General features: G+C 34.4%; 1 protein-coding gene across 1 annotated transcript; it reads left to right on the forward strand.

Annotated features, from left to right (window-relative positions):
* Window positions 1-27,562, forward strand: LOC123550456 (hemocyte protein-glutamine gamma-glutamyltransferase-like). The gene is made up of 14 exons (XM_045338884.2): window positions 1-287; window positions 1,230-1,487; window positions 2,815-2,933; window positions 8,321-8,434; window positions 8,937-9,111; window positions 10,244-10,385; window positions 11,285-11,388; window positions 15,259-15,421; window positions 18,690-18,802; window positions 19,253-19,335; window positions 23,264-23,462; window positions 24,665-24,825; window positions 25,926-26,068; window positions 26,986-27,562. The coding sequence occupies exons 1-14, from the start codon at window positions 272-274 to the stop codon at window positions 27,122-27,124; spliced, it is 1,929 nt and encodes a 642-aa protein (XP_045194819.2). The 5' UTR covers window positions 1-271; the 3' UTR covers window positions 27,125-27,562.

The following is a 27,562-nucleotide window of genomic DNA, read 5'->3' on the forward strand; positions in this document are numbered from 1 at the left end:
ATCATTATTACTACTAGTTTTATAGATAGAATAAACGTCAAAAACTGATTTTGTAATAACTATCATATTTTTAGCTTTTCCACTGAACCAAAACGGCTCTGACGTCATATTAAAAGAGCTGGACTGTCATGTAGCAGAAAATGCACGAGATCACCATACGGATAGATTTGCAAAGTCACGTGACGAGTTTCTCGTTGTGAGACGGGCACAGACATTCCGTATTAGCTTGATTCTCAACACACGGTTCTCAGACTCTGATCATGACATCTGTATGGAATTTACAACTGGTAGGTAACTGTTACTTTTAATAAAATATTAAAATCTAGTTTATGGCACTGTTAGTTTCTGTTGAGTATAACAGTTTAGATTTTACTTATTTACCCCATGATCGATCGACACTAGCCTCTGGATATGTACTGTAGTCCCAATCCACGACTCTAGTTACCTCCCCTGACGGTTCGTTCACAGATGCAATATCAAACTGAAATGAAATGAAAGTGAAAATTACGCAACGGGTTGGACTACTGGATATGTACCCGGCGTCTTACACTTCGTTTCCATTTGTTTCTTACCCTATCTCACAGCTATTGTTGTGATTGTAAGCCGTTCCTTACACATTGCTGATTATTCCTCCGATCATTGTCACTTCATGACATTTTGACGTCTCAATATTCTAGTTTAAACAAAATCTATACCCCACTCACTATATGCTTTAAGGTATCTGATCCAGAAATAAGCAAGTTCTATATAACAGTGCAAATATTGATGCCTGGTAACCTTATATAATTTTGGTATCATTTGAAAGTGTATTGTCTACTGAAAAAGAAAAACCAAATTAGCGCTCTACATGACAAAAATATGGTATAGAATTTTTATTTTTTACTTAATAGTCTTCAATGATACTTCTACAGAAATCCAAATATTACAGTGTAAAATGTATCATTTCGCAGTTAAAAACACGACAATAATGATTCTTACATATTAATTATGATAATCGTACGCGCACAACTCTCACCACATGGTACCTCAAAAACAACATGAGGTCACCAGGCATCGAAATTTACCTATTTGTGGATCGGATACCTTAAAGAGAACAAATCAGGCAAAAGAGACAACGTAACACAACGTAACATAAACAGCAACTCACGATCAACTTTTCTCCAGGTTTTTGTTTCCCTTTCGCACTGTTCGTTAGAAAGCGTATTATAATAAACATAATTGACTTGCAGGTCCTTCACCTCAACCAGGCAAAGGTACCTTTATCAAACTGTCGTCTGCTTCAAAGATGCAAACTTTTGATACCTGGGGGATCAAAATAGAATCTGTAATGGGTAACAGAGTGACAGTCGGCATTGAAACATCAGCAGAAGCTATTGTCGGCGAATGGAAAATGGAGGCATCAGTGAATTACAAGAAAAGACAGGAAAACAACAGATCAGTGAGGAAAGAAACATATCTTTACATGCTGTTTAACCCTTGGGATAAAGGTAAACACGTATGCACGGAATTAGTATGTTCGTCCTGAACGTTTACCATGGAGTAAGGTTTACTGACTCGCAGTGCATGCTGCGCTAGGTCTGTGACTAGAAACATGTACAGACTTAATGAATGACAAGTGAAAACTGATGCATGACTGACGAGTTTGAAAACAGTTCATCCATTATTTAGTTTATGTAGGCACACAAATGTATGTATTAAGTCAATTTGATGTATCCGATAGTGTTTAAAACCTGGAAAAATACCCCCTGTCGCATGGGATATACATTTGCTACCAATAATTTCCTCCATTCATTCTAAAGGCACTGCAGAAAGTATATTAAAGATTTGCTGGGATTGGCCCTTTTCCACGAAAAGATACGGAAAGAACCAACATGAGGCTAGCTTTTTCCGAAGGAAAGCCGCACCTTATATCAAAATGATGTACCTCTGAATTACAACTAACGTATACTTATGGAGTACGATTGTGACGAAAGCTTAATACGATATTGATTGAGTTTTGGGTCTGATTCGAAGAATACCAGCTCGAATACATTTTCATATTGGATGGTCCTTTTCTTGCATACCAGACGGGGATTTCCGGTATTTTTACCGGTGCTGGAAAAATCTATCTTACACCCCGGGGTGTAAGATGACTCTCGTGCTTTAAATGACGTATTACGAACTATGTATATGTGGAAGATTTATGTAGTTATTTATATTTTATTTCGTAAAACGGACTAAAAATCCAATACCTTGACAGTTCCTCTTTGTTCCTGATAGTATATTTCTCGATTCAAAACACGTTATTTTATAAAATATTCATAACGTTACGCTGGAACTGATAAAACAAAACCGGAACTAAACATTGTTATTTGTCTTTGAAACGTCATGACGTCTTTCCTGTTTACGGACGTTGATTTCCCGCGCTTTGTTTAAATACGCTTCTATAAGAAATAGTTCTAAAAAGAAAGCCGTTCGACTGATTTTATTTTTATTATAATATCTTGATATCGGTATGCAAGAAAAAGATTCTGTCACTGGTTATAGGTGCAGATGGGAATATCCGCCTCTCGGGTAACTGTTTATGCGGTAACTCGGTAGGAACCTCGTTACCGCCTAAACAGTTACCCTCGAGGCCGGAAATTCCCATCTGCACCTACAACCAGTGAAAGAATCTTATAATACAGTGTGATTGAACACGCAAACCTTTGGATAAGCGGTTGCAAGTTTATCCTCAAGTAACCACTTACTCTGATAGTTCGAAGGTTCACATGAAAAAGTTTTCACTATTTTGTTGCTAATTTCATAATTTGCACTAGAAGAAATATTTTACAGGGGATGTCGTCTTTTTTCCTGACAAAACTATGCTATCAGAGTACATTCTCAATGACAGTGGATGTATTTTTACTGGAGGATACGATCAGATTGCGGCCAAACCTTGGTTTTATGGACAGGTATTTTTAAACACATTGATATATTTTGCCTGCTTTTATTTCTATATTTTTTTTGCAGTCTGACATTCAATTGTAAATAGTAAAGAAGACTTTTGGGTGTTACGGAAATGCGTATGAAGGAAGTCGTGTGATCTGAGCCACGTTTCTGTATGAAGAATGCCGAGTTATCTGATTAGAATAATAGGCGTTAAGTTGGTCTGCAGTTTGCATTTTGCAGTTCGCAATTCGAATTGCAAACTGCAAACTGTTTTGCATTTTGCAGTTCGAAATGCAAACCGCAAACTGATTTGTATTTTGCAGTTTGCATTTTGCAGTTCGAAATGCAAACCGCAAACTGATTTCCATTTTGCAGTTTTGCATTTTGCAGTTCGAATTGCAAAATGAATGATTTTGTGGTTCGAGTTATATATAAGTAGATGAACTTCGATTCGCTTTCCGAGAAAGTTGCGCTTTTTACATTCAATGAATGTGTACATTGTATCCTTCGTATATTATCTCATATTGTACAATCACTGAAGAAAGATTATCCCTGAGGGAATATTATCTAGAAACTATTACATATATGTCTTTGATTCTCACGGCAGGTCACACTGCAAATAATATTGAATGAATTTTAACTGAATGTTCTTTTGTTTTGTTCACTCTCGCATTGCTATGCATGTTTAGTATATTTTGTTCTTAAAACGATGAACTGTACATGTTCAAGTTATATCAATAAATTACTGTTCTGTTCTGTTCTGTATTTTGCTTTCAGGCTTTTAAATTAAACATTTCAACCCAATTTGCACTTTTAAATTTGAATTGCAAACTGCAAAACACTATGCATTTTGCAGTTCGAATTGCAAAATGAATTTTATTTTGCGGTTCAAGGTATATATATTTGTACGGCGATTCGCTTTATAAATTTATTTATTTATTTATTTGGGTTTTACGGCGCACCAACACAGTATAGGTTATATGGCGCCAAACAGGACTACAAATTTTGGTTCCACATCTCATTTACATTAAATTAAAGACATGAGGTATGGAATCAAAATTTGCATACCTGCTGGAATCACAGAGTTACTGCAAAACCAAGTGTTAAGACCCTATCAGTCGCCTCTTACGATCATGCAAGGGTAAAGCAGTGGTTCCAATTCTTTTCATACACAGATCGTCCCAGAACCACATGGGGCCGCTTTATAAATAAAGATTCTGTAATTTTTTGCCTTTCATGCTTTATTATTTAACATTTCCATCTAATTTGCACTTCGTAATTTGAATTGCAAACTGCAAAACATATCCATTTTGCAGTTCGAATAGCAAAATGAACTGTTATTTTGCGGTTCACGTTATATATATTTGTTTGTTTTTCGTGAATATGGAATATATCTCGCTTAGAGGTGAGAAAATCTCAAATATTTTCACAAGCGCGTAGCGCCAGTGAAAATGTGAACATTTTCTCACTTTGAGGTGAGATATATTCCATATTCACGAAAAACAAACAAATTTTCTTTTTATTTTATGCTTAATTATGTTGAGATAATTATGCATTTTGCAACAAATTTTAATCTTAGCGCGGGAAAATGGTCACAAAAAGGTCACACTTTCTGCGTTCAAAATTGACTACGCCAATGTTATTATATGTATATATTTCCCTTTTTCTTCTATAGAACTACGTGTACATTTAGTGAAGAAATATTACAGATACTTTGATATTCAAGTTCTTTTAAAGGTTCCGTAACACTTAGAATTTACTTACAGAATATTACTTTTTGTCGACTCTACCTAACACGAATAGATCTAATACTACGAATAATTTGGAAACGTGTTTGGGCGCCATTGTCTATGTATGACTGGTAACATGAGGAGCGCCAATCACCTAACAACGTAGGAAGTCCAGTTGCGTAACAAAAGCTCGCTCCGCCTCTACGAAAACTATGACTGACTATCTTCGAAGAGTTTAAGCCACTTAGAGCGAGGCAATTGCGGACACGGTTAATGAAAAGATCATATGTAAGGGTAACAAATGGCCATAAACTTTGTAAATAAAAGCCGGGCCCAGGAGTAAGCTGAAGACAGGAGACGGTAAATTTGATTTGATGCAAGGCATGAGTAAGTCAAAAGTTTGTGATTTAAACTGAATCACTTTACTCCATTTTTATGCTAGTTTGTGGTGCTTATAGACTCTTGAGACAACAGTATATACCGTCATATTAGACGCGGATCAAGATAATAGAACTGTTTTATAGCACTAATAAGACATTATTACATCGTCTATGAAAACAAATCTTTTAAGAGACGACTGTTTAAAGTGTTCAAACAGTTATAGAATTTTTACCCTCTCATTATTTTGATAAAACTCATTTTGTCATTTATTTTCATTGCATCCATCTAATGTTTCGTACATATGATAAGCTGTAATGCTTAAATCTAAATAAATGCTTAGTAAGATATAGCATAAATGTGCCTAAACAAAATATGTCATGATACACAATTTAAAGCAAAATATACTTTCTAATATAATGTGACATGTTCGTCTCTATTCTGGTAGACCACAGTTTCTGTAATGAATAATTAAAGTAGAAAACAACTTTAAAGAAAGCAAAAATATGTCGTTTCATGATGTACAGTGTAACATATTACGCTGACTTGACCTAAAACTTTCTATTATTTATGAAAGGTTACTAAGTTAAACAGTTAACAGAAATGTGCACGTATGAATATCTAAATGCAAATTTGCGGTAGTTTTTAATGTAAAAATCAATATGTAGCATAATGCTCTATGTCTTGAGGAGAAAAGTGTTAGTTATAATATATAGGTCTACGGAGTTCAAATGCCTTGTATACAAATATTGACAGAGTTTTCTGAATCTGCTTGTTTTCAGACGTTAACAACTCCATAAATTTTGGTATGTTTGGATGTTTCCAATAATATTTCTTAATATGATTTTGTTAATTATCTATAATATTCTTTGATTTATTAGTGGCACTCTTCCTAGTTCGCCATAGATAAAAGAATTCTGTGTTTGTAACCTTACGCCTAAAACGTTTTTGCAAAAGTGTATGTGCATATTTTCTATATATTCAGTACAACATATAAAACAAGGTCACAATCAAACATACTAATGAGAATAGAATTTCTACATTTATATTAACTGCAAAACGAATTTTTATTTTGCGTTTCAGTATTCAGTATTTCAATGTCCTTTTCGCTTTGTAATTTGAATTTCAAACTACGATTTTTATTTTGCTTTTCAGAATTTAGGATATCAATGTCCATTTCGATTTGTAAATCATGATTTTTTTATGTATGTACAAACTGAGAATGAAATAAACTTTGAAACTTTTAATTTGAATAACAAAGTGCAAAATATTTTGCATTTTGCTGTTAGAATTGTAAAATATTTTTTCATATCGATTCAATATATGTAATAAACTGCTTTTCAGTTTCTTAGAAAAGTGGTAATGGTTGGGATTTTCCAGACTTTAAAATTTAACAATTCAGTCTTATTTGCGTTTTTTGATTTGAATTGCAAACTGCAAAATATTTTGCATTTTGCAGTTCGAATAGCAAAATGCATTTTTATTTTCGATTCAATATATGTATCGAACTACGATGAAGGTTCTCAGAAGCATGGCATTTTGAGTGTGTGTGTGGGCGGGGGGCGCTTTTCTGGCTTGAAATTTTAAAGTTTCAATTAGGTTGCGTTTTATAATATGAATTGCAAACTTCAAAATATTTTGCATTTTGCAGTTCAAATTGCAAAATGATTCAATATGTATTGAACTGCGATGAAGTTTCTCAGAAAGGTGGTATTGTTTGGGGTTTTCAAAATTGAAAATTTAACGTTTCAATCTTAACGTTAACGCGTGTTCATTATATTTTCGTGTTATAACATCATCAGATATCCCTCGGGATACGTTGCTACTCTCGCCCTCGCCCTACCGAGCTTGGGCACCAAACGATCCCTTGGGATTCTGCAGATGTTATAACAAGAAAAAAAAAACGTGCGTTATCTATTCGTTCATTTTGAAAATTAATAATGCAAAGCGCAAATGAGAATGAAATGTTGAATTAAAAATTCTGAAAAGTCCAAAACATTAACATCTTTCTCGGAAAGCGAATCACGATTAATTTATATCTTAAACGGCGATCATTTTTCAATTTGAATAGCAAAGCGCAAAATATTTTGCTGTTAGCAATTAAAAATACAAAGCGCAAAAGTGACTGAAAAGTTCGATTTTAAAGTCTGAAATATATTCATTTTTAAATACTGAAAAGCTCAAAACATTACAATTCATATATATATAATGAATAATAAGTAAAACTTCATTTTGCCATTCGAATCGCAAATCGCAGAAAAGAAAAACGATGTGACTGAAATATTCAATGTTATAGCCCGAGTTGCTCAAAATATTAAATTTTTCATGGAAAGCGAATTGCGAATTATATATATCTCTCGAACTGCAAAATAAAAGTTCATTTTGCAATTCAAACTGCAAAGTGCAAAATGCAAAATATTTTGCAGTTTGCAATTCAAATTACAAAGTGCAAATTAGATTGAAATCTTCAATAATAAGGCCTGAAAGGCAAAAAAATAATAGATTATTTCTTAGAAAGAGAATTGCCGTCCTTATATATCTTGAACCACTTAAATCTTAAAAATGCATTTTGCAATTCGAACTGTAAAATGCGAAATGTTTTGCAGCTTGCAATTCAAATTACAAAGTGCATATTAGAGTGAAATGTTAAATTTCAAAGCCTAAAAAATGCGCTTCATATGTATCGTGAATCGCAAAATACAAAATTCATTTTGCAATTCGAACTGCAAAATGCAAAATGTTTTGCAGTTTGCAATTCATATTACAATGTACAAATTAGATTGAATTGTTAAAGTTTCAATCCTAAAAAGCCCAAAACAATTACAGCTTTCTCGGAAAGCAACGCGGTTCATACAAATCTTGAATTGCAAAATAAAAACGCATTTTGCAATTTGAATCGCAAACTGCAAAACAGTTTGTGGTTTTCAATTCGAATCGCAATCTGCTAAACAGTTTGCAGTTTGCAATTCGAACTGCAAATGCAAAACAGTTTGCGGTTTGCAATTCGAATTGCGAACTGCAAACTGCAAACTGCAGACCAACTTAACGCCTATATTAGAATATGCAATTACTGGTACACATCTCTATGCGTTCATTCCCTTAAGTAGGTGTTCTTTGGCGGATATCTTTTCAGCCATTTTCGTCCAAATGGTTGAGCCAGTAAATAAATTGAGGATATTATATCAGTGTCTTAAAATATTGAATTTATTAAACGAGTTAAATGAAATTAGTGTATTATCAATTTTATGTAATAGTCTTATTTCACTCCCTTCACGTGAAACATGTGAAAATATTTGTTACAGTTTGAATCTGGTATATTAGAAGCTGCCATTCTCTGTATGAACAAGGCGTTCAAATCGCGGCCAAGGCGAGCAATGGGAGATCCGGTTAGGGTGTCCAGAGCCATTTCCAAAATTGTATGATATTCTTTTATTCTTTTATAGTTTAGAATATATTACATAGAAAAGAAAACTAATTCATTCGCAATTTAGATCCAATTAATTTAATTCCTTATATTTCATGATAATAATTACTCAACGGAATTGCCAATAATTAAAGGATTGAGGCAACGTTTCGATCTGATAGGTTTTCTTACTATGTATTCTTACAATGTATTACATTTCAGGAAGTAAAAACATTTTCAAAATTGTTTTAAAAATGAGAATGTGATGAACGTTGCAATATTTGATGAAAATGGCAGTCATTTTGTCTCCAAGGCTGCATAAAACAAAATGGCGTGTTTTATTTAATTTTGGATTTTTGTTTGAACTGCATGCCCTTTATACCTTAAAATAATTCCTCTACTATTTCGAACCACGAAGCTAACGATCACGTTTCAGATGTTGAACTGAAGAAACAGTAGAAATTAATCTATTTAAAATTTGTTTTTTATGTTTTATTGTATGGTTATAAATAAAGGTAAACAGTAACGACGATAAAGGTGTTATAACTGGCAGCTGGTCCGGTAACTATAGGAACGGAACTGCACCTCTTGCTTGGGTAGGCAGTGTGTCCATTCTGAGACAGTATATGAAGTCAAAGATGCCAGTGAAATATGGACAATGTTTCGTCTTTGCTGGGGTAGTAACAACCCGTAAGTCTTACCTTACCAGGCGATATTTAGTCACATAATTATACATGTCTGTAATATTTTGGTATTATGAACATAATCATTTTCATATACATGTCATGATAAAAAATAAAACAATTTAGATAACATATTTCATGATGTTTTAACAAAACCTTTATAGACAGTGTTTATTGGCAGTGTTTATTTAACCATTATCCAGCTAAAATTTTAAAATGAACTGGTCCATCATTCAATTTGGGCAGCACCACTTATTATTTAAAAGGGTATTAACTGAAAATTTACATACTGAATAGCGAGCAGTGCAGACCATGATCAGATGTGCAGGCTGACCTTGGTCTGTACTGGTTGCAAAGGCAAAATCACTTGCCGGTGCAGCAGGCTAGGGATTAAACAAACCACCGAATATAACCGCAGGATCAACAATGAACTCCCTTATATGCCGGAAAGGAAACATTAGAAAAATATAAAACAAGAGAGATTTTGAATCCGCAAACACATGGTCCTGCTATTCACATTTTAATCTTAACTTGTGTTTTAATTGAAAACAACAAAAACAACAACAACAAAAAACAACAAACAAACAAAGGTTTGTAGAAAGTGTTTACAAGAAATTCTGTTTAATACATAATCTTTATAGAAGTTTCCCTTGTACTAAATCTTTAGTATCATTTTAGTTATTGAAATTATCTTATGTACATATATAACCGGTATGGCTAAGAAATATTGCTCTCTATCCTATCACTTCGCTGTAAAAAAAGTTTGCCTAAATTTGTATTTAACAAATGATCTAATTAATCCTCACATCAGAAACAAGTTTACCTGAACAGCTTGCCAAAATACATATTACAAAATAAAAACTTACTGACGTTACGAGCCTTCAAAACGCCTTCTAATTTGATTAAGACACAATGAACGAAACACTTAATAAAATGGTACGTTTGAAGAATATACAGTCACGAGCAAGAACGAACATGTCAGTTATGTTCATTCACTTAGCTTAGCGAAAGCTCTGTTGATATCATGTGACACAGGTGTAACAATGTACAGACCCGAATTACAGTTTGCACTAACATATTTAATTCGGATTATTGCGTCAAAATTACAATTATTCGATATTTGTTCTGCGCTATTTCAGTATGTAGAGCCCTTGGCATCCCATGCCGAACCGTGACCAACTTTTCGTCAGCTCATGATACTGACGGTAGTGTGACAGTAGATGTGCACTGGGACGCTCTTGGAAATTCCGAACTTACCTCACTCAATACTGATTCAATCTGGTAAATCGGTCATCTTAACATATCATCATATATCGTCAACTCAACATATCGTCATCTCAACATATCGACATCTCAACATACCGTCATCTCGACATGCCGTCATCTCAACACATCGTCATTTAAACATACCGTCATCTCAACATATTGTCATCTTAACATCTCATCATATATCAACTCAACATACCATCATCTCAACATATCGTCATTTCAACATACCGTTAGTTCAACATATTGTCATCTCGACATACCGTCAGCTCAGCATATCGTCATCTCAACATACCATCATTTCAACATACCTTCATCTCAACATACCATCATCTCAACATATCGTTATCTCAAACTATCGTCATTTCAACATACTATTATCTTAACATGTCGTCATTTCAACATACCGTCAGTTCAACATATCATTATCTCGAGTTATCGTCAGCTCAACATACCATCATCTCAACATATTGTCATTTCAACATATTGTCATCTCAACAAATTTCCACCTACCGTCAGCTCAAAATATCGTCATCTATTTCTTCTCATGTAGTCATCTCAACATATCGTCATCTCAACATATCGTGTCCTCAACTTTAGAGTCTGGACTCAAGATTGTAATGTTGTCTTTGTGTAAGTAAGAACAATTTTGTGTCAAAGGGTTAGGATAATCTTCCGAACTAAGGTTTTGATCGCAAGATGTGTCTTTGCGTTTACAGGAACCTTTATGTTGGAATAAAGAGAATATTCTTTTGAACTGAAGTATAGCTCCATACACACATTATAGTCTCAAAATTACAATCTGTCTGTTTGTTGTCAGGAAACTTTCGTATTTCTAATGCTGAGTATTATCTTGCGAACTAAGATAAAGCTCTTATGAATTTAATATTGTAATATTGTCTTTGTGATTACAGGAACTTTCATGTTTGGAATGATGCATGGATGAAGAGGAAAGATTTACCTCCCGGAAATGACGGGTGGCAGGTTTTAGACTCGACACCACAGGAAACTAGTGACGGTAATATGAATATAGATTTTGATATTGTTACACGCACTGAATGCCTCGCCGGTCAATAGTGAAAACTATTTACTGAAGAAAGGGCAAATAAGTTTGACAATTGACAGGCAAGCTATTAAATAAATGCTTTATTAGGTATATGATATCAGAAATAGATCTCAATGTTCGCAGATGTTTTTTTCAAGTTTTGACTTCAGCCCAGTTAACTTGTGTTTATATAGCACAGACTATGGACTGGCGTTCCATAATGACATGCAGATTTCTTATCTGGTGCGTGATGTAATTTGTGACGTCATTTTAATGTAGGGGAGAACGGGATTGAATGTGCCACGGGTTGGTTGTGCCACACATGACTTTCCATGTTTATTGAAGAGCTGTGACGGCATTTTCAAATATTTTAAACCGCGCAATTTTTCAAATACACATCTTGGAAAGCACATATGGGGCGCCGTTTTACTATTTTATAGGCATTTTTTGATATCAAAAAATCATTTCTTGATATCAAAAATTAGATTTCTTGATATCAAGAATTCCATTTCTTGATATCAGAAAATCATTGCTTGATATCAAAAAATCAGTCACATTTCTTGATATCAAAAAATCGATTTTTTGATATCAGGAATTCATTTTCTGATATCAAGAAATGCTGTCCATTTTCTGATATCAAAAAAATAGAATTTTTGATATCAGGAAATGAAATTTTGATATTAAAAATTCGTGTTATTTCTTGATATCAAGAAATCGAATTCTTGATATCAATAAATGATTTTCTGATCTCAAAAAATCGACTTCTTGATATCAATAAATCAATTTTCTATATCAAGAAATCAAGCCTATTTTTTTATATCAAAAATTCGGCACTTCACGATCTAAATATAGATGGATTGAACAGGATCATGTAGAATTGTATAATCCCCGCTATGGAACGCCTAAACTGTCTTGACATGATGATTATTACTTCATCATGTACATTTCCCAATATATTCGGTACAAATTATAATCTTTCTTGTAGATATAAAACAGTTTGTTATGTACATTTACTAGTTTGTCCGGTACATTTCTTAGTTTGTGTTGTGCATTCACCAGTTTGTGCTGTCCAATTAATAGTTTGTTATGTGCTTTTCCCAATATTTGCGGTACAAATCATAACTTGTCTTGTAGATAAAGCAGTTTGTTATGTTTTAATAGACAGATATGTATTAGTTATCTTTTCAAAAGTTTCCGAAAATAGATAATTGCCGAAAAGAACTTATTTAACAAAAGTAGTCTATTTGTTGTATGTATGAGAATCCACTTGTGAAGACAAAAATTGTAAGGGTACACGTTGTGTAATTTAACATGAAATCGGATATTTTTTAAGCAATCAGTTGGACAGCACAAACTGGCGAATGCACAACACAAATAAAGAAATGTACCGGACAAACTAGTAAATGTACATAACAAACTGTTTTATCTACATAACAAATTATTATTTGTACCGAACATATTGGGAAAAGCACATAACGAACTATTAATTGGACAGCACAAACTAATGTATGGACATCACCAACTAATAAATGTACCGGACAAACTAGTAACTGTACATAACAAACAGTTTTGTCTACCAAATATACTGGAAAATGCACACGACGAACTATTAATTGTACAGCACAAACTAGTGAATGCACAACATAAACTAAGAAATGTACCGGACAAACTAGTAAATCTAAATAACAAACTGCTTTATTTACAAGAAAGATTATGATTTGTACCGAATATATTGGAAAAAGCACATGACAAACTGATAATCATTATGTCAAGACAGTCTAGGCGTTCCATACCCCGCACTAAATGAATTAATTAGGGGTTATCCCTAATTGCATGTCTATTTTTAGAATAGCGGGAATTTCTGATATCAAGAAATACTGGCCATTTTTTGATATCAAGAAATCGAATTCTTGATATCAAAAAATTTCTTGATATCAAGAATTCGATTTCCTGATATCAAAAAATATAACTAATTTTTTGATATCAAGAAATGATTTTCTGATATCAAGAAATCGAATTCCTGATATCAAGAAGTCGATTTTTTTGATATCAAAACTTCATTTCCTTATATCAAAAATTCGTTTTTTTTTATGTAAAAAAATTAGACAGCATTTCTTGATATCAAAAAATGAATTCCTGATATCAAAAAAAAAATCGATTTTTTGATATCAAGAAATGATTTCTTGAGATCAGAAATTCGATTTCTTGATATCAAGAATCGTTTCTTGATATCAAAAAATAATTCTTGATATCAAGAAATCGAATTTTGATATCAAGAAATCATTTCTTGATATCAAAAATGCCTAGAAAATAGTAAAACGGCGCCCCATAAGTATGCACAAGCACTGTAAACAAAAGGACAACGAAACTGTGTTTGAAAAACCAGTTTGCACCGCTATAAGTAAATTTTTGATGTTATTACACATTTGTGTTCTGACTACGTTATCATGTATATTTATTGACATATGATATATTATGAAATTCATAATTTTGAGATGTGTGATAACAGAAATATTAAAAGGTTTAATGTCATGTAGTTTTATAATGTTATACCATACTGTATGGTGAGGGTTAACCCCGCAAATGGTACCCCGAATACTGTCACATCCTACCCCAGACGCGGGGCAGGTTGTGACGTTTGACAGGCCACGTTCACACTAGCAGTATTCTTAAGCTAAAGACTATATCCGCTGTTGTTACATCTCATGTTTTAACGGAAATGTTATTTCATGTAAACATGGTCTTGATGTACTGATAAACTGAAACAGCGCCCGAGAAGAAACCAAAATATGAAAAATGGCACATTCAACCCCGTTCTCCCCTATGTTGTCACGTAAAAACGACTAAATTGACGTCGATATTTTAAATTTCACACAGTTTCTCTCAAGTTAAAGTAATGAATATCATTTATGTAATAGGTGTCATATGTGTAGATGCGTACGCAATAAAAAGATTGTAATGTTTTGTCTTTGTATCGAGGCATAGGGGGCCTAATTATGCACTTGTTCTTTCGTGGAATATTATTTGTCCCCAAAAGGCGCGCAATATTTCCGCTTTTGAACCCGTGTGTATTTCTCTATACAAATCTGATAATTTATATTTATATCAATGTTTGTGACCTTTTGCTGGTACTTCAAAGTTTACTTTATCTAAAAGATATTTGTAGTGACTCTGATTAATTGTTTTTAATACCATTTTGTTGAAAAATCTATGATATAGTCGGGATTTTGGCTTACCGATTTAAATATTTTATGTATATAACGAACTATATCAGAGATAATTGGATTCGTATGATGGCACATTTCTGCTTCAAGATAGCTAGATAGCTATCACGATGATATTGTAAACTTTCCGAGAAAATTGTGCATTTTTTCTGAAAATATTTTAGCGCAAAATTTCGAGTTGGTGCTTGAAACTGCCACGAGATACTTGATTGCTATCACGATAATATTTTCTGAAAACATTATCGCATTAAATTAGTGTTTTTTAGATTTGCTTTTTTTTATTTTCAGGAAACTTAATGCTATTTGAAAAAAAAACCGTTTCAGAATAGTTCGAAATATCACAAGATAATTGCTGAAAGCATCGAAATAACTATCTTGCTAATAAATGGCATGTGTGGGCACTTATGCAAAAATATCGAGATACTAATGTAAATTGTCGTAATAACATTTCCAGGAAACTTTCGAGTATTGAGATAATCTTTTCAGAAAACTGCGTTTTATCAAGATAACGTTTTTAAGTATCGCGATTGCTACCTAGCTATATCGTGGCAGAAATATGCCACCATAGATTCGATATCTTTGCACATTTACTTTCTTATTGCCGTTATATTTCATTTAGGCGAATTCCGATGCGGTCCAGCGCCACTGACAGCCGTATTGAACGGAAAATGTGACATGAATTACGACACGGCATTTATCTATGCCGAGGTAAATGCGGACCGAGTTCACTGGAGCAAACAGGACGACGGAAATTGGCAAATGATAAATATAGACAAAGCTATGTGAGTGTAGTGTGAAATTTAAATATAAATAATGTATTCTGTCAGTTAAATGGTTCTGTCACTGGAACGAATCAATAGCGAGCAATTTATGATACAAATGCACGACAGTATTGCGTGCTTACACTTTTGACAAAGACAGCTTGACATTTAGAACAAGAACACGAACTTTATTTTTTTATATTAAGCCAACGGCTGTTTGCTTACTTTTATTTAAGCTTAGCTCAGTCATAAAACATTTTACTCTCGTCAAACGGGTGTTGTACTCGCTAGACGCAAGGGCGATGTCCGTACTTTCAGCAGTCGTTTTGTTGGTAGCGTTTTGTATTCTTTATCTGTTGATATATTTATAAGTATTGATACCCACCCATTCGTTCATATTGATATTATACAATTAGATCTATTGCCTTTTGGCAAGGCCAATATGTGGATTCATTGACCTGATAAAAGCGATATCGACCGAACCTAAAATGCAACAACTGTTTTATTATCAAATCCAGTCTACTTATAAAGGCATGAAGGTAGTAATTCGCAGGATATATGCCTCCGTGCTCCACTCTCGAGAATGTAGCCCATACCAATATTTGGTGCAATTTTTCCGCCTAGTAAAGGCCACTTTCATGCCAGATATAAGCATTATTAATGCTTGATTGTAAAGAGGAATGTCTGCGGATGATTTTAAGCTTCATTATTTGCTTTAAAATATGAGTCGAAGCTGTTTTGTAAAATGAAAGCGAAAGAAGGTATTTCCCTATGTCTACCTACGCAATATTAACGTTTTGATCACGTATCTCAGTCACGTGACCATGGTTGCAGTGCAAAATGGTCAACCCCATATTCTTTTGGTATTTTTTGATTGCCTAAAGAGAGACCTTTGAAACAAGACAAGGATAGTCTCGCAGGAAGTGAGAGACTAGAAATGCTGATAAAAATATGTTATAAATTGTTATTTTTACATGAAAAATAGTGAATGCATGTATAAGCCTACCTTCTAACCTATAAGGTTAATTGAATGCAGAGGACAAATATCTGCAGCCTACTATTTCTGTATTCAGAACCTTCGCAGACAAACTGAAGGATGTTAAATGTTTTACCAACAGGCTGCAAATCCATAACTTCAGCTTTCCAAAGACTTCCTTGTTATATTATAATAACATATCTCTGTTTTGATGTATAATTAAGACATAATATATACCAAACAGTGATTAGATCTAGTCATTCAATAAAATCATTGTTTGGAGTTTAAATGCGAAGGAATTAGCCTATATCACGAGGGTGCAGCCCAAGTGATAATAATTACGCATCTAACAAACAGTGATATTATTGATGAGCAAATCACTGTCACAGTTTGAGATAGATCTATATTATTTCGATTCTAACACGTTATTATGTTTTACTATTTACCCATCAAATATTTGCCTGATTTTCTGTTGATTCCGCTACGCTGTCTAACGCTATGACGTAATAATTGTGACGTCAGAAAATGATTTTTTTGAATAATAACACACAGTTTTCAGCCTTGCTTGTGTAATAGGAAAACAAATCGGGTCGTGTTAGAATTAAAAGTAGGCCTACTTCGTCTGTAATTTTTTCTAGGATAGTCATTACAGTATTGATTCCTAAATTCTATTTTAACATTTGGTATTGACAAGGGACAGAACTTTGACACGAAGCAGTACATGTTCAATACTAATTAGCATGTTGTGTGCAAGCGATTCGAAGATAGCGTTAATTAATTACCTCTGTGTTAGTACACAATAGACTTTATTTGTTCAGTAGCCTATGCTTTAAAATTAGGCTAGTCTAGTCAAATTTGACTGAGGGCAATTATGTAATAGTAAACACTTGTGTTTTTATTTCATTATTAGGCCTACATCGTTTAAGGGAATGCACCTGTGATTCAGATCTGTTCATTAATTAAGTATCGCGTAGGTAAAACAGAATTTGGCTGTAAGCCCGTGATAATTCTTCTACACTACGCCACTAAAATACCAAAACAAAAAGTAATAATAATCATGACACACGATATAGTTATGTGATTAAACATTTGAAATTAGATCTACAAAGAAAAAAACAAAAACAATAAAAGTATACGTTTTATTTTGATACCCATCATTTGTTATCGGTGCATATTCACCAGACTATATTGGAATCCCCTTGTCCAGTTAATCTGTTTCTTCGTCCGACCCAGTGATAGATAACATTGTCATAAACTGTACAGCACAAGAATACTAAAACTTTGTCTTACATAACTTTAGAATAATCTCGTTTTGTGTACTACATTTGTAACTTTTTTTTTTCAAATTTAGGACAATACTAGTAGCTTTGACACATTGATATATAAATTATATTTGTTTGTGTTTTTTAAAGATCTATATTACCTTTCACATAGTGAACACCAGATGCAATATCTTCATTGAAAATGTATAGTGTTTATGACTGACTTATACGAAAAAAGAGAAATAATTTTACCTACTTTACAGTTACCAGTAAAATATATTTGATATTTTTCACAAAGAAAATAGAAACAGATATACATGTATATCCTTATATATTCAAATAGTTCATTGAAAAACGTGTAATAAAACTTTAAAATGATAACTTTCAATGAGAGAAAGTGTAGAGCGCAATAATCTTATCTCTGTTTTCATCAATTTTCAATTATCTCTATTTTTTGTGTGTTGAATTATCACACTTATATAAATATTTCAGGTGAAAACAGTAGCACCTTGGCGCGGACATTTTCTAAAATGTATTTAAAAAGCGATAGTGTCGATGAAAGGGGTGTATGATGAATGACCTATGTAACTTAGTCGTGAATTAGTTTAGATTGATCTCCCTTTTGTAATTGATTTTTGCTTTGTTTTCATTTAAAACAATATGTATTGCATTTAATATTGAAGGAATTCTTTCAATAAAAAGGAAAAGGCGTTTAAAACAAGCTTTTAGCCATGTTTGAATTACTTCAAGTGGTTATCTCTTGTTCGAACAATTGTTATTGTTTCCTGCGTCGTATATAAGCAGTCTAATAAACGTGTATGCGTAAGTGTAATACGACCCACTAAATGATATTACTCTTTGTTGAAAAAAGTTGTCCGAAATCAATATAGAGCCTACATCTGAATGTACATTATTTTGCAAACAGTGTTCTGTGGATAAGTAAATTTCTATTTGATTACAATCGCAATACACTGAAATTTCACGTCACATTCAAATTCATTAAATGTCAATCTATGAAATCTCAATACCACCATTTTCTACTTCCATACAGTGTTGGAAAAATGATAAGTACGAAGAAACCTGATGGTCTCCCTTTACCAGACAATTTTGACGATTGTGAAAAATTCAGAGATGATATCACTTCCCAGTACAAATATTTGGAAGGTAAGCCGTCTGTTTAAAAAAATGCACGTATTGAAAAAAATGATGATTATGTTAAACTAACACACATATACATTTTTCTTTTTAAAAGATGAGATATTTCAGATTATCCCCTGTTCCTATTGCCAAAGCGGAAAAGGACGTGAAAAAAAAAAATTATGTCTTCATGATGTTTTCTGGTTTTTACTCATTACTTTCCGAATTTTAGCCACGCCATGAGAAAACCAACATAGCGCATTTGCGACCAGTAAAGATTCAGACCAGCCTGCGCATCCGCGCAGTCTGGTCAGGATCCATGCTGTTTCTCTAATTTCAATAGGCTTTGAAAGCGAACAGCATGGATCCTGACCAGACTGTGCGGATGCGCAGGCTGGTCTGGATCCATGATGTTCGCAAAAGCAGTATGTTGGTTTTCTCATGGTGCGGCTTATTTCATTTTATATCTGGAACCAGGAAGTGAGAGAGAACGGATGTCAGTGATATCAGCGGCCCTTAGTGCTCCCCGTGGGCTCGATCGTGTCTATACAAAGGACAGTGTAAGTTCAAACCTTTATTTCATTAAATCGTTTCGAATGCCAGTGTAATTCCATTGAATCTTATATAAGGATAATGTCACTTCATTGAGTCTATACCAAGGACATTGAGTTTATACCAAGAACATTGAGTCTATACCAAGGAAAATGAGTCATATTCCGTTTTCACAACCACGAGTACTGCATGCTACATTTTACAAAAAATCGTAATACATTTAACGCTACTGTGTTAAAATAGTAAACTTGTTTACGGTTCTGCACAAAATCCCAAGTACAAGATTGCATGTATTAAATAGTCCGTAATTTTGTACTTTAAAATGCCAATTTTTATAATTATTTTATGACATTTCCGTCCGATTGCCTGTCCGTCAACATATTCGTTTCTGGACTATAGAGAACTTATAATGGCTATAGTACGGCTTTCAAACTATCCACAATAGCTATAAGTATCACTGCAGGGACAGCACTATATGCTGTGACTCAAAAAGCATAGGGAACCCTATTTAACTTTTGTATTGTTTTAGCTCGACTATCCGAAGAATAGGTAGAGATATTGAACTCAACCATGCGTCGGCGTCGGCTGTATGTAAGCTGGTATCTCAGAAACTACTTGTGGTATTGTACTGAAACTTCACACCCTTAATCACTGTGACAAACTGACTTATACTGCACAAGTTCAATAACTCTATTTTGCTTCTTTTTACAAAAGTATGTCACTTTTTCGACTTGGCAATTTTTGGTTAAGTTTAAGTATGTAAGATGGTATCTCAGTACCCACTGATGGGAATAGAATGAAACTTCACACACTTTGTCACTGTGCTGATCTAAAATGCAGTACACAAGTTCTGTAACTTTACTTCGCATTTTTAGTATATCATGCTTCTTTTTCGACTTGTATATACATTTAACTGACAAGGCTATTAAATAGTCGAGCGTTGCTGTCCTCCGACAGCTCTTGTTTATTTCTGTTCTCTAAACCAGGATATATGATAGCCACGGGCTCAAACTTTATAGAGAATCTTATTCTAGTAGTATATTCCTGTTGCTTTATTAGTGTCAGGATACGAGTAATATGACCCAGGGAAGTGCCTACACCTTTAGTATCTTGAACAATGAAATGGGTCCAATCGCTAAGGTGACTATGTCTTAGACTAGCTGACAAACGAAACAGAATGTCCTTTGTTAAAACGTAGAGCTGGTGAGACCAAATATCTCATATATAGAATTTTCCTCTGGCTACCTTGCATAAATGATTCGTGTACCAGTGATTCGTAAATGATTTCATTTATGAGCTAGACAATTTCAGTGATCAGGCAAATCACTAAATGTTTCAAATTAAAAATCTTCAATTAAAAATGATCAGCACAAACTCCTATAGGCCGGTGATTCTATACTTGACTGGTCTTTTTGTTGAAGTTCCCGTCAGACAATGCCTTTGAATCAACAACATACGAGTCCTATCGCATAGATGCTCGGCCTCTGCCCTTCTTATTGAAATTATAACTCCATGATTGCCCTGACTCCTGGATAATCAGCGCCTATAGCTATCATATGTAGCATTCAACTACCATATAGGTATATCCCAGATGCCTTGGCTGTACTTCGCCAATAACGCTGAACCGTCTGTAAGCTGGAACTCCCTACTCTCAGTAGATTACCAAACTCTGGGTCTCTGTCTCAGCTTTCCGCTGCTCAGCCTAAATTTGTTATAGTCTATAGCATTCAACTACCATAAAGGTAAAACTCCTATGTGCTGGCCCTATAGCTCGAAACCTTGTTGAAATTCTGCAACTCTTCTTTAGTCTATGAACTTCAAACGTCTTCTTTTTAATAGTTTATCCGCCCTGACAGAGCAGTTGCAATAACCTCCTTCTCAAGGTACTGGGATAAATTATTAGTTGAATCCTCTATGTGTCCTTTTCAATCGCTGGATACCGAATGAACTCTCTGATTGATTGATTGATTGATTTTGAGTTTAGTAAGGGTTCATCCGCCCTTTCGGGCACAGTATAGCTTTCGCTATGTAGAGTACAGACCTCCGGCATGTCACCAGCCTGGGACGCCGTTAAAGATGCTTTTTGAAGCCAAAGTGGTGAAAATTTACCTCTACGCAATTTCCGTAGAGTATATGCCAAAGATAAAAAAATTTGATGCCAAAAGTAAATCACTGTCACGGCCAATGAGGCCTAAACGACAGAGACTCGTAAAGAGACATGTTTGCTCGAAGGCGCCCTTAAAAGGGCGGTAAGTGCTGCAAGCCGCTTTTGTCGTCGCTGGAATCCGCCGCTGCTCCTCCTCTGTGGGTGTTGGGTCCCTCCCCGCTCGCCCCCACGTTGAGCGTGGAGTTTGAGCAGCTCGGGGGCTTCTCTGCATGCCGTCTGTATTCTGCAGGCCGTCTGAACAGCAAGCCGTCAGCCAAGTTCATAGCTCCTTGTTACAAACAGTCCCTTTTAGGGCCACTCCCGCCAGCTTACAAGAAAGATACAAGATACAAGAAACTTTATTTAACGTCGGATATGAAATTAACAATTAACATTAGCTTAAAGCTATTTCCCGACAAACGTATTCAGTCAGGACATTGACAGAAAAATGCCAATGACCTAGTTCTGTCAATGTCCTGTGCCTTCTCGAGACGTGCACTCACTGGCGGGTTGGAGAACCTCTCTGTCATCCGTTTACCTATTTAGTATTTATATTTTAGCAGACGTGAGCTTTCATTAGTGCTATTTATAGAACGTGTTCTGATTGGTCCAAATTTGTATTTTACAACAAGTACTTGCTTTATCAAATATCTGGTTCCCTTTAACTTTTGTATATGACATAATGTGTGATGCTGGGATCCAGCTATCCACATAATGAACCCAAATCAGCCACAAATGACCCAGATTCTATTATTTACAGCAATTCAACAATAATTATAACAATGACAGCATGAAAAGGGAGTCAAACACTATCTGTGCTTATATGTCACGTTATCGATATATCAGATATACAAATTATTCTGACAATTAGTATTACTTCAGTTCATACAGAGGTCCCACAGATAGGCATAGGAAATAGAGATCAATATAACTGCACCTTTACTAATCCTACCAGGTGTTCTGTGTTACAAAAGTGGATCTATTGTGACATTTTGATACAAGCAAAACTGTATTATCTGCACTATTATTTACCTACTGGTACTTCGTTTTATTATTGGCTTGTTAAAAGTTAATTTTTTACCATATGTAAGTTGACAGAATCATAGGAACCATGTCTTGAGGGGTAAATCAAACACAAATGAATAAATCCTTAATGATTTTGTTGTGCAAAAAAGTATGATATTGTGTCTTAAACAGTTTTCATTTTCCACTCAATTGTGTAATTGCAAGGGAAGTAAACTAATAGATCTCTACTTATAAGTACTAGCCCAAGGCAAGAGTTGTCATTCTTTGTGGATCACAACTTTAAATTAAAAATTAAAACTTCTGTTATTGATATTAACAAAACTATCATAAACTTCACATTTGTGAAATCATTTTTGGTTATTTCAAGGACTTGGAAATTAATTTCTAGACTTTATTTAATGTAATTCTATCATTGAAAATTTTAGGGCCTATCTCTACCACAGAGATTAGTACTATTCAACTTTCACATAACAAGCGCAAGAGGAAGGGAAGTATTCTTTTGGCAAATATATACTGTTATATATGAGCCGCACCATGAGAAAACCAACATAGTGCGTTTGCGACCAGTGCATCCGCGCAGTCTGGTCAGGAGCCATGCTGTCCGCTTTCAAAGCCTATTGCAATCAGAGAAACAATATTAGCGAACAGCATGGATCCTAACCATACAGGCTGGTCTGGATCCATGCTGGTCGCAAACGCACTATATTAAGAAATCTGTAAAACAGTAACATTTCTTTTAACTGTTTACACAAAACCTTTTGCAGGACATCAAATTTGAAATCTTGACTCCTAAATCGGTTATGGTTGGGTCTGATTTTGAAATCGTCATTGAGTTCTCGAATTCTGCTGGCGTATCGAGAACACTGTCTGGTCGGATATTGTGTGAAGTCACAAAGTACACGGGAACTGTAGTCCGTACATGCAAAAAGGAGGCTTTAAATGTCGAAATAGAAGCTTATCAACGTAAGTAAAACACAACTGAGACAGATATATCTTACTAGCTTCTAGTCTTTCTATCTAATTATTTTCTTGTTAAATCACCTTTTTTTTCTTGATTTATGCTTGTTTTGTTAAGAAAATACATATGTGTATGTGATTAATTAAACTTAGGATGAGGACAGACAGTTTCGGTTACATACTTACTTTATATTATTGATACATAGCCGTTACTATGTTGTAACAATCATATTTTCTGTATCATCGGCAGCTAAACTTCGGGCGAGTTCGTGCGTTTCCGCACACGTCCGGAAATACCACGGACACGGCAAATAAAGAAATAATACAAAAACCACCAACTTTTAAACGTCTAGGGAAGCAAGAAGACATTAAAATAATTTCAAAATAAAAACATATATAAAAAGTTTATTGTCTGTAGAATACTTCAATAGGATAATAAATATTCTCAAAATATGTATAAAGTGGCTACAGGGAAAAGAATAAGATACTATCACAGGTTTTTGCTTATTTTATTCAGTAACTTTATGCCGTAAACAGAGACTGATAGTGATGTTTTTTAATCGCCAAGGGAAGCATTAATTCTTCACTTTAGATCAATAATTTTTATATCTTTGTAAAGGGAAAAGAATGACGAACACTTCAATAGGATAATAAATATTGTGAGTTCATTCTAATTAAAACAATATTTGTTCAAACTTTTTTTCCTTCTTTGTTTCTATTGGAAAATATCAACCAGATAAAAATCGATATCGCACTGCCAGGTGATTTCAAGGGGGATAATTTTACCGATAAGACGACAAATTTTACCTAATTGTTGATCATGTTTGAAAAGAGTCATTCAAGAGATAGTGTCTGTAATATCTATAAGCCAAGTGAACAATGTGTTTTGTATATATTATAATTGTTTTCAGTTTCTATGAGTAAAGTACATAATTTTAAAAAGTACAGTTTGTTTAATTGATTGTTTGAGAATTTAACATAGCGTCGCTGTGAGGAAATCAACGTTAGAGCTTTGCGACTAGTATGGAACCAGATCACCCAGACCTAGGCACACCACTGTCCATTAATCAGTTACATCCGCGTACTGCAGCTGATTAACGAACAATATGAATACAATCAGCAGGTTTAAAAGCTACCAGTATGTTTATATTTGAAAAATAACTTAAGTTTATGTACAACGTATCAACTCGATCATAATTGCGTTACAGAGCAGAGAGTGGTGATGCATGTCGCTGTAGAGGAGTACGTGGACGCTGTGGCTGAAGCAGCTATGTTTAGATTTGCAATGATCACTCGGGTGAAAGAGTCAGGACAACAGTTTGCGGCAGTAAACACTTTCCGGCTCCGTTTGCCCGATCTTTCTGTCAAAGTAAGCCGAGTTTTTTCACGCCTTGTGTTATATCACCAGGGCTAAAAAAAGTGTAGAAAGTAGCCTGGTGGTGCTTATACCTTTTTAGTTCACCTGTCACGTAGTGACAAGTTGAGCTTCTATGACCGTTCTTCGTCCGTCCGTCGTCGTCTGTCCACAATTTCTTGTGAACACGATAGAGACCACAATTTGCAATCAACTTTAATCAAACTTGCGCACAACTTGAACTGGCATAATACCTAGGTTCCTTTCGAAAACAGGCCAGATATCGTCATGGGTTCTAGAGTTATGACCCCTTAGGAGGCCAAAATTTGCTATTTTGGCCTTTGCAACCATATAGAGACTTCATTTATGGTTTGATTTAAATTTAAATACAAACTTGCAAAATATCTTTAACAACAATAGATTTTGGATTCCATGATGAATGTGTTAGATTCAGTCAAAGGTTCTGGAGTTACGGCCCCTGATTGACCCCTTAAAGAGCAAAAATCGATTATTTTTTACCTTGTGAACACGATAGAAGTGACATTTTACATTCGATTTTAACCACACTTACACACAACTTATATTTATCTTGATGATCCCTAGGCCAGTTTTGAAACTGGGGCATATGGGGTCAAAAACTAGGTCACCAGGTCTTAGATTAGACCTCTTTTTTCGGGTTAGAAATCTGTTACTCTTCGATCGATTTTCTTAAACTTAAGTTTTATTCATTATAACCGCTAATAATGAACCAGTCATGTTGTCTTTAAGGTGTCACGAAGGGTCAAAGTGGATACTTCACTTAGTCGTCTGTGCAATAACTTTGATTCTTTTACCTAGAGTTTAAACTTAGTGTAAATGTTAAATGCTAAGAATTCATCCATCTATAATTAAAGCCATGGTAATTTGGGTCAAAATGTTTAAAAGTTTTTTTTTTTTTTTTTTTTTTTTTTTATAGAAAATGAGATTTTGTTGTTTGAGTATTATAACAGCTAAATGTTTAATACTTTGCACAGTGTTTATTATAAGTAGGTAAATAAATAGGCCAAGAACCGTAATTCTACCTTTATATACATTTATACATCGATCTGTTAAAATTAAGCTGTAATGTTCTGCAGATCCGTGACAGATTTTTGAGGGCAGGAGTTCCGGTTGACATCACTGTATGCTTTGACAACCCTCTTAAGACAAGAACACTTTCAAACTGCCTCATTCTTGCTGAATGTCCTGGTATGAAACATATGAAGGTATTTTCAACAAGGTAAGTGAACTACTTAAAACACCAATTTATTTTCATGGCGACCTTTAAAATGTCAGCATGTATAGGACTATTTAAAGAGAAATGAATACGTTCTTATTAACTACCGATAGTTGCTATTGCAGCCAGCTCCGGTTTAATATGTTTGCTTATGCCAAGATTGTTGTTTCACTTTAATAATCAATGTATGAAATAATCTCTTTTATCATGTTCAAATAAATACATGTAAATCAACGTTCTGATTGTTTTGTTGCAAACTTTTTTTTTATATATATATATTATCATTATGTTTGAACTCTTTGTGCTTAGGTAGATTTAAACTCTACGTTAATTATTTTAGTTTATGAATTATTGTAAAGGTAGTGGCTTGTTATCAATCGCTAGTTTACGTATTGTCAGTATACGATTTCGGTATCCTCGTTTTTACGTAGGGCCATGTGAATGTTCAGCTACATTTTACATCCGACAAATACCGCATTGCGTAATGAGACTGGCATCAGTATGTAATCATATTGCCGAGTGTCATAACTCATAACGTGTGCAATGTATTAACACAGAAATTGTATGATTGGCCTAACAATCTTTTCTTGTATTTATACATTGCTCGCATAAATCTTATGCTACACATGTATATGGTCATCATTTTTAATTATGTACGGCTTTCACAGTTCAAACTGCTGGACAAAATGGCCCCCAGAGCTAAAAATAGAAACATTGTCTGGCTTTCTGCTGGTCGGATTTCGACGAAACTTCACAGAAGTGATCAGTAACAAGCCTAGTCGTGCATATCGCCGACACGTTCCGCTTGCTGCACAAAATGGCCGCCAGAGCTAAAGGTATACATAGGGGGAGACATATGTTTTTTGTGACAAAAACATCTTCTAGTTAACACCTGTATTTATATCTTCTCGTTTACACAGGAATGTACTGCCTGGAGAACAGTTTCAAACTACTATACAGATAACACCCGACACGAGAGGAACGTGCCCATTGTTTCTGACATTCAACTGCGATCAGATCCACGACATAAAAGGCACCTGTACACTTTATATTCAATGATGATTGGGAGAGAGAGAGAGAGACTTATACTAAACCTCAATAGAGATAACATGTGACACGAAAGAATCGTGCACTTTGTTCTGACTATTTAGCTTCGATCAGATCCTTGGCATTACAGGCACACACTTTATATACAATAATAACCGAGGCATTCCGTAGACCTACATGTGCATTGTACATGTACTTGTTTATTACAAAAAGATCTAATAATTATGCAATGTGTAATATAGAGATTTTAAATGAAAATGTAGAATTTCTGTCTCTCTTCAGATGCTTTAAAGTTCAAAACTAAACCCGTTTCGTGAATGTAAGAGGAGAGCTTTTAAAAAATAATTTTCATCATTTGTAAATTTTGTAAGTAGTATTCGTAAACATTCAGTTACGTACATGCGATGTAAAGACAAAACATTAAGATTCATATCGAGGGTTCAACGCAAT

This window comes from Mercenaria mercenaria, chromosome 6 (genome assembly GCF_021730395.1).
Source record: "Mercenaria mercenaria strain notata chromosome 6, MADL_Memer_1, whole genome shotgun sequence".
Lineage (NCBI taxonomy): Eukaryota > Metazoa > Mollusca > Bivalvia > Venerida > Veneridae > Mercenaria > Mercenaria mercenaria.

Coding starts and splice junctions, on each gene's coding strand:
- LOC123550456 (XM_045338884.2), top strand. Junction 9,112..10,243: donor TGCTGGGGTAGTAACAACCC/GTAAGTCTTACC, acceptor GCGCTATTTCAG/TATGTAGAGCCCTTGGCATC. Junction 24,826..25,925: donor TGCCCGATCTTTCTGTCAAA/GTAAGCCGAGTT, acceptor AATGTTCTGCAG/ATCCGTGACAGATTTTTGAG.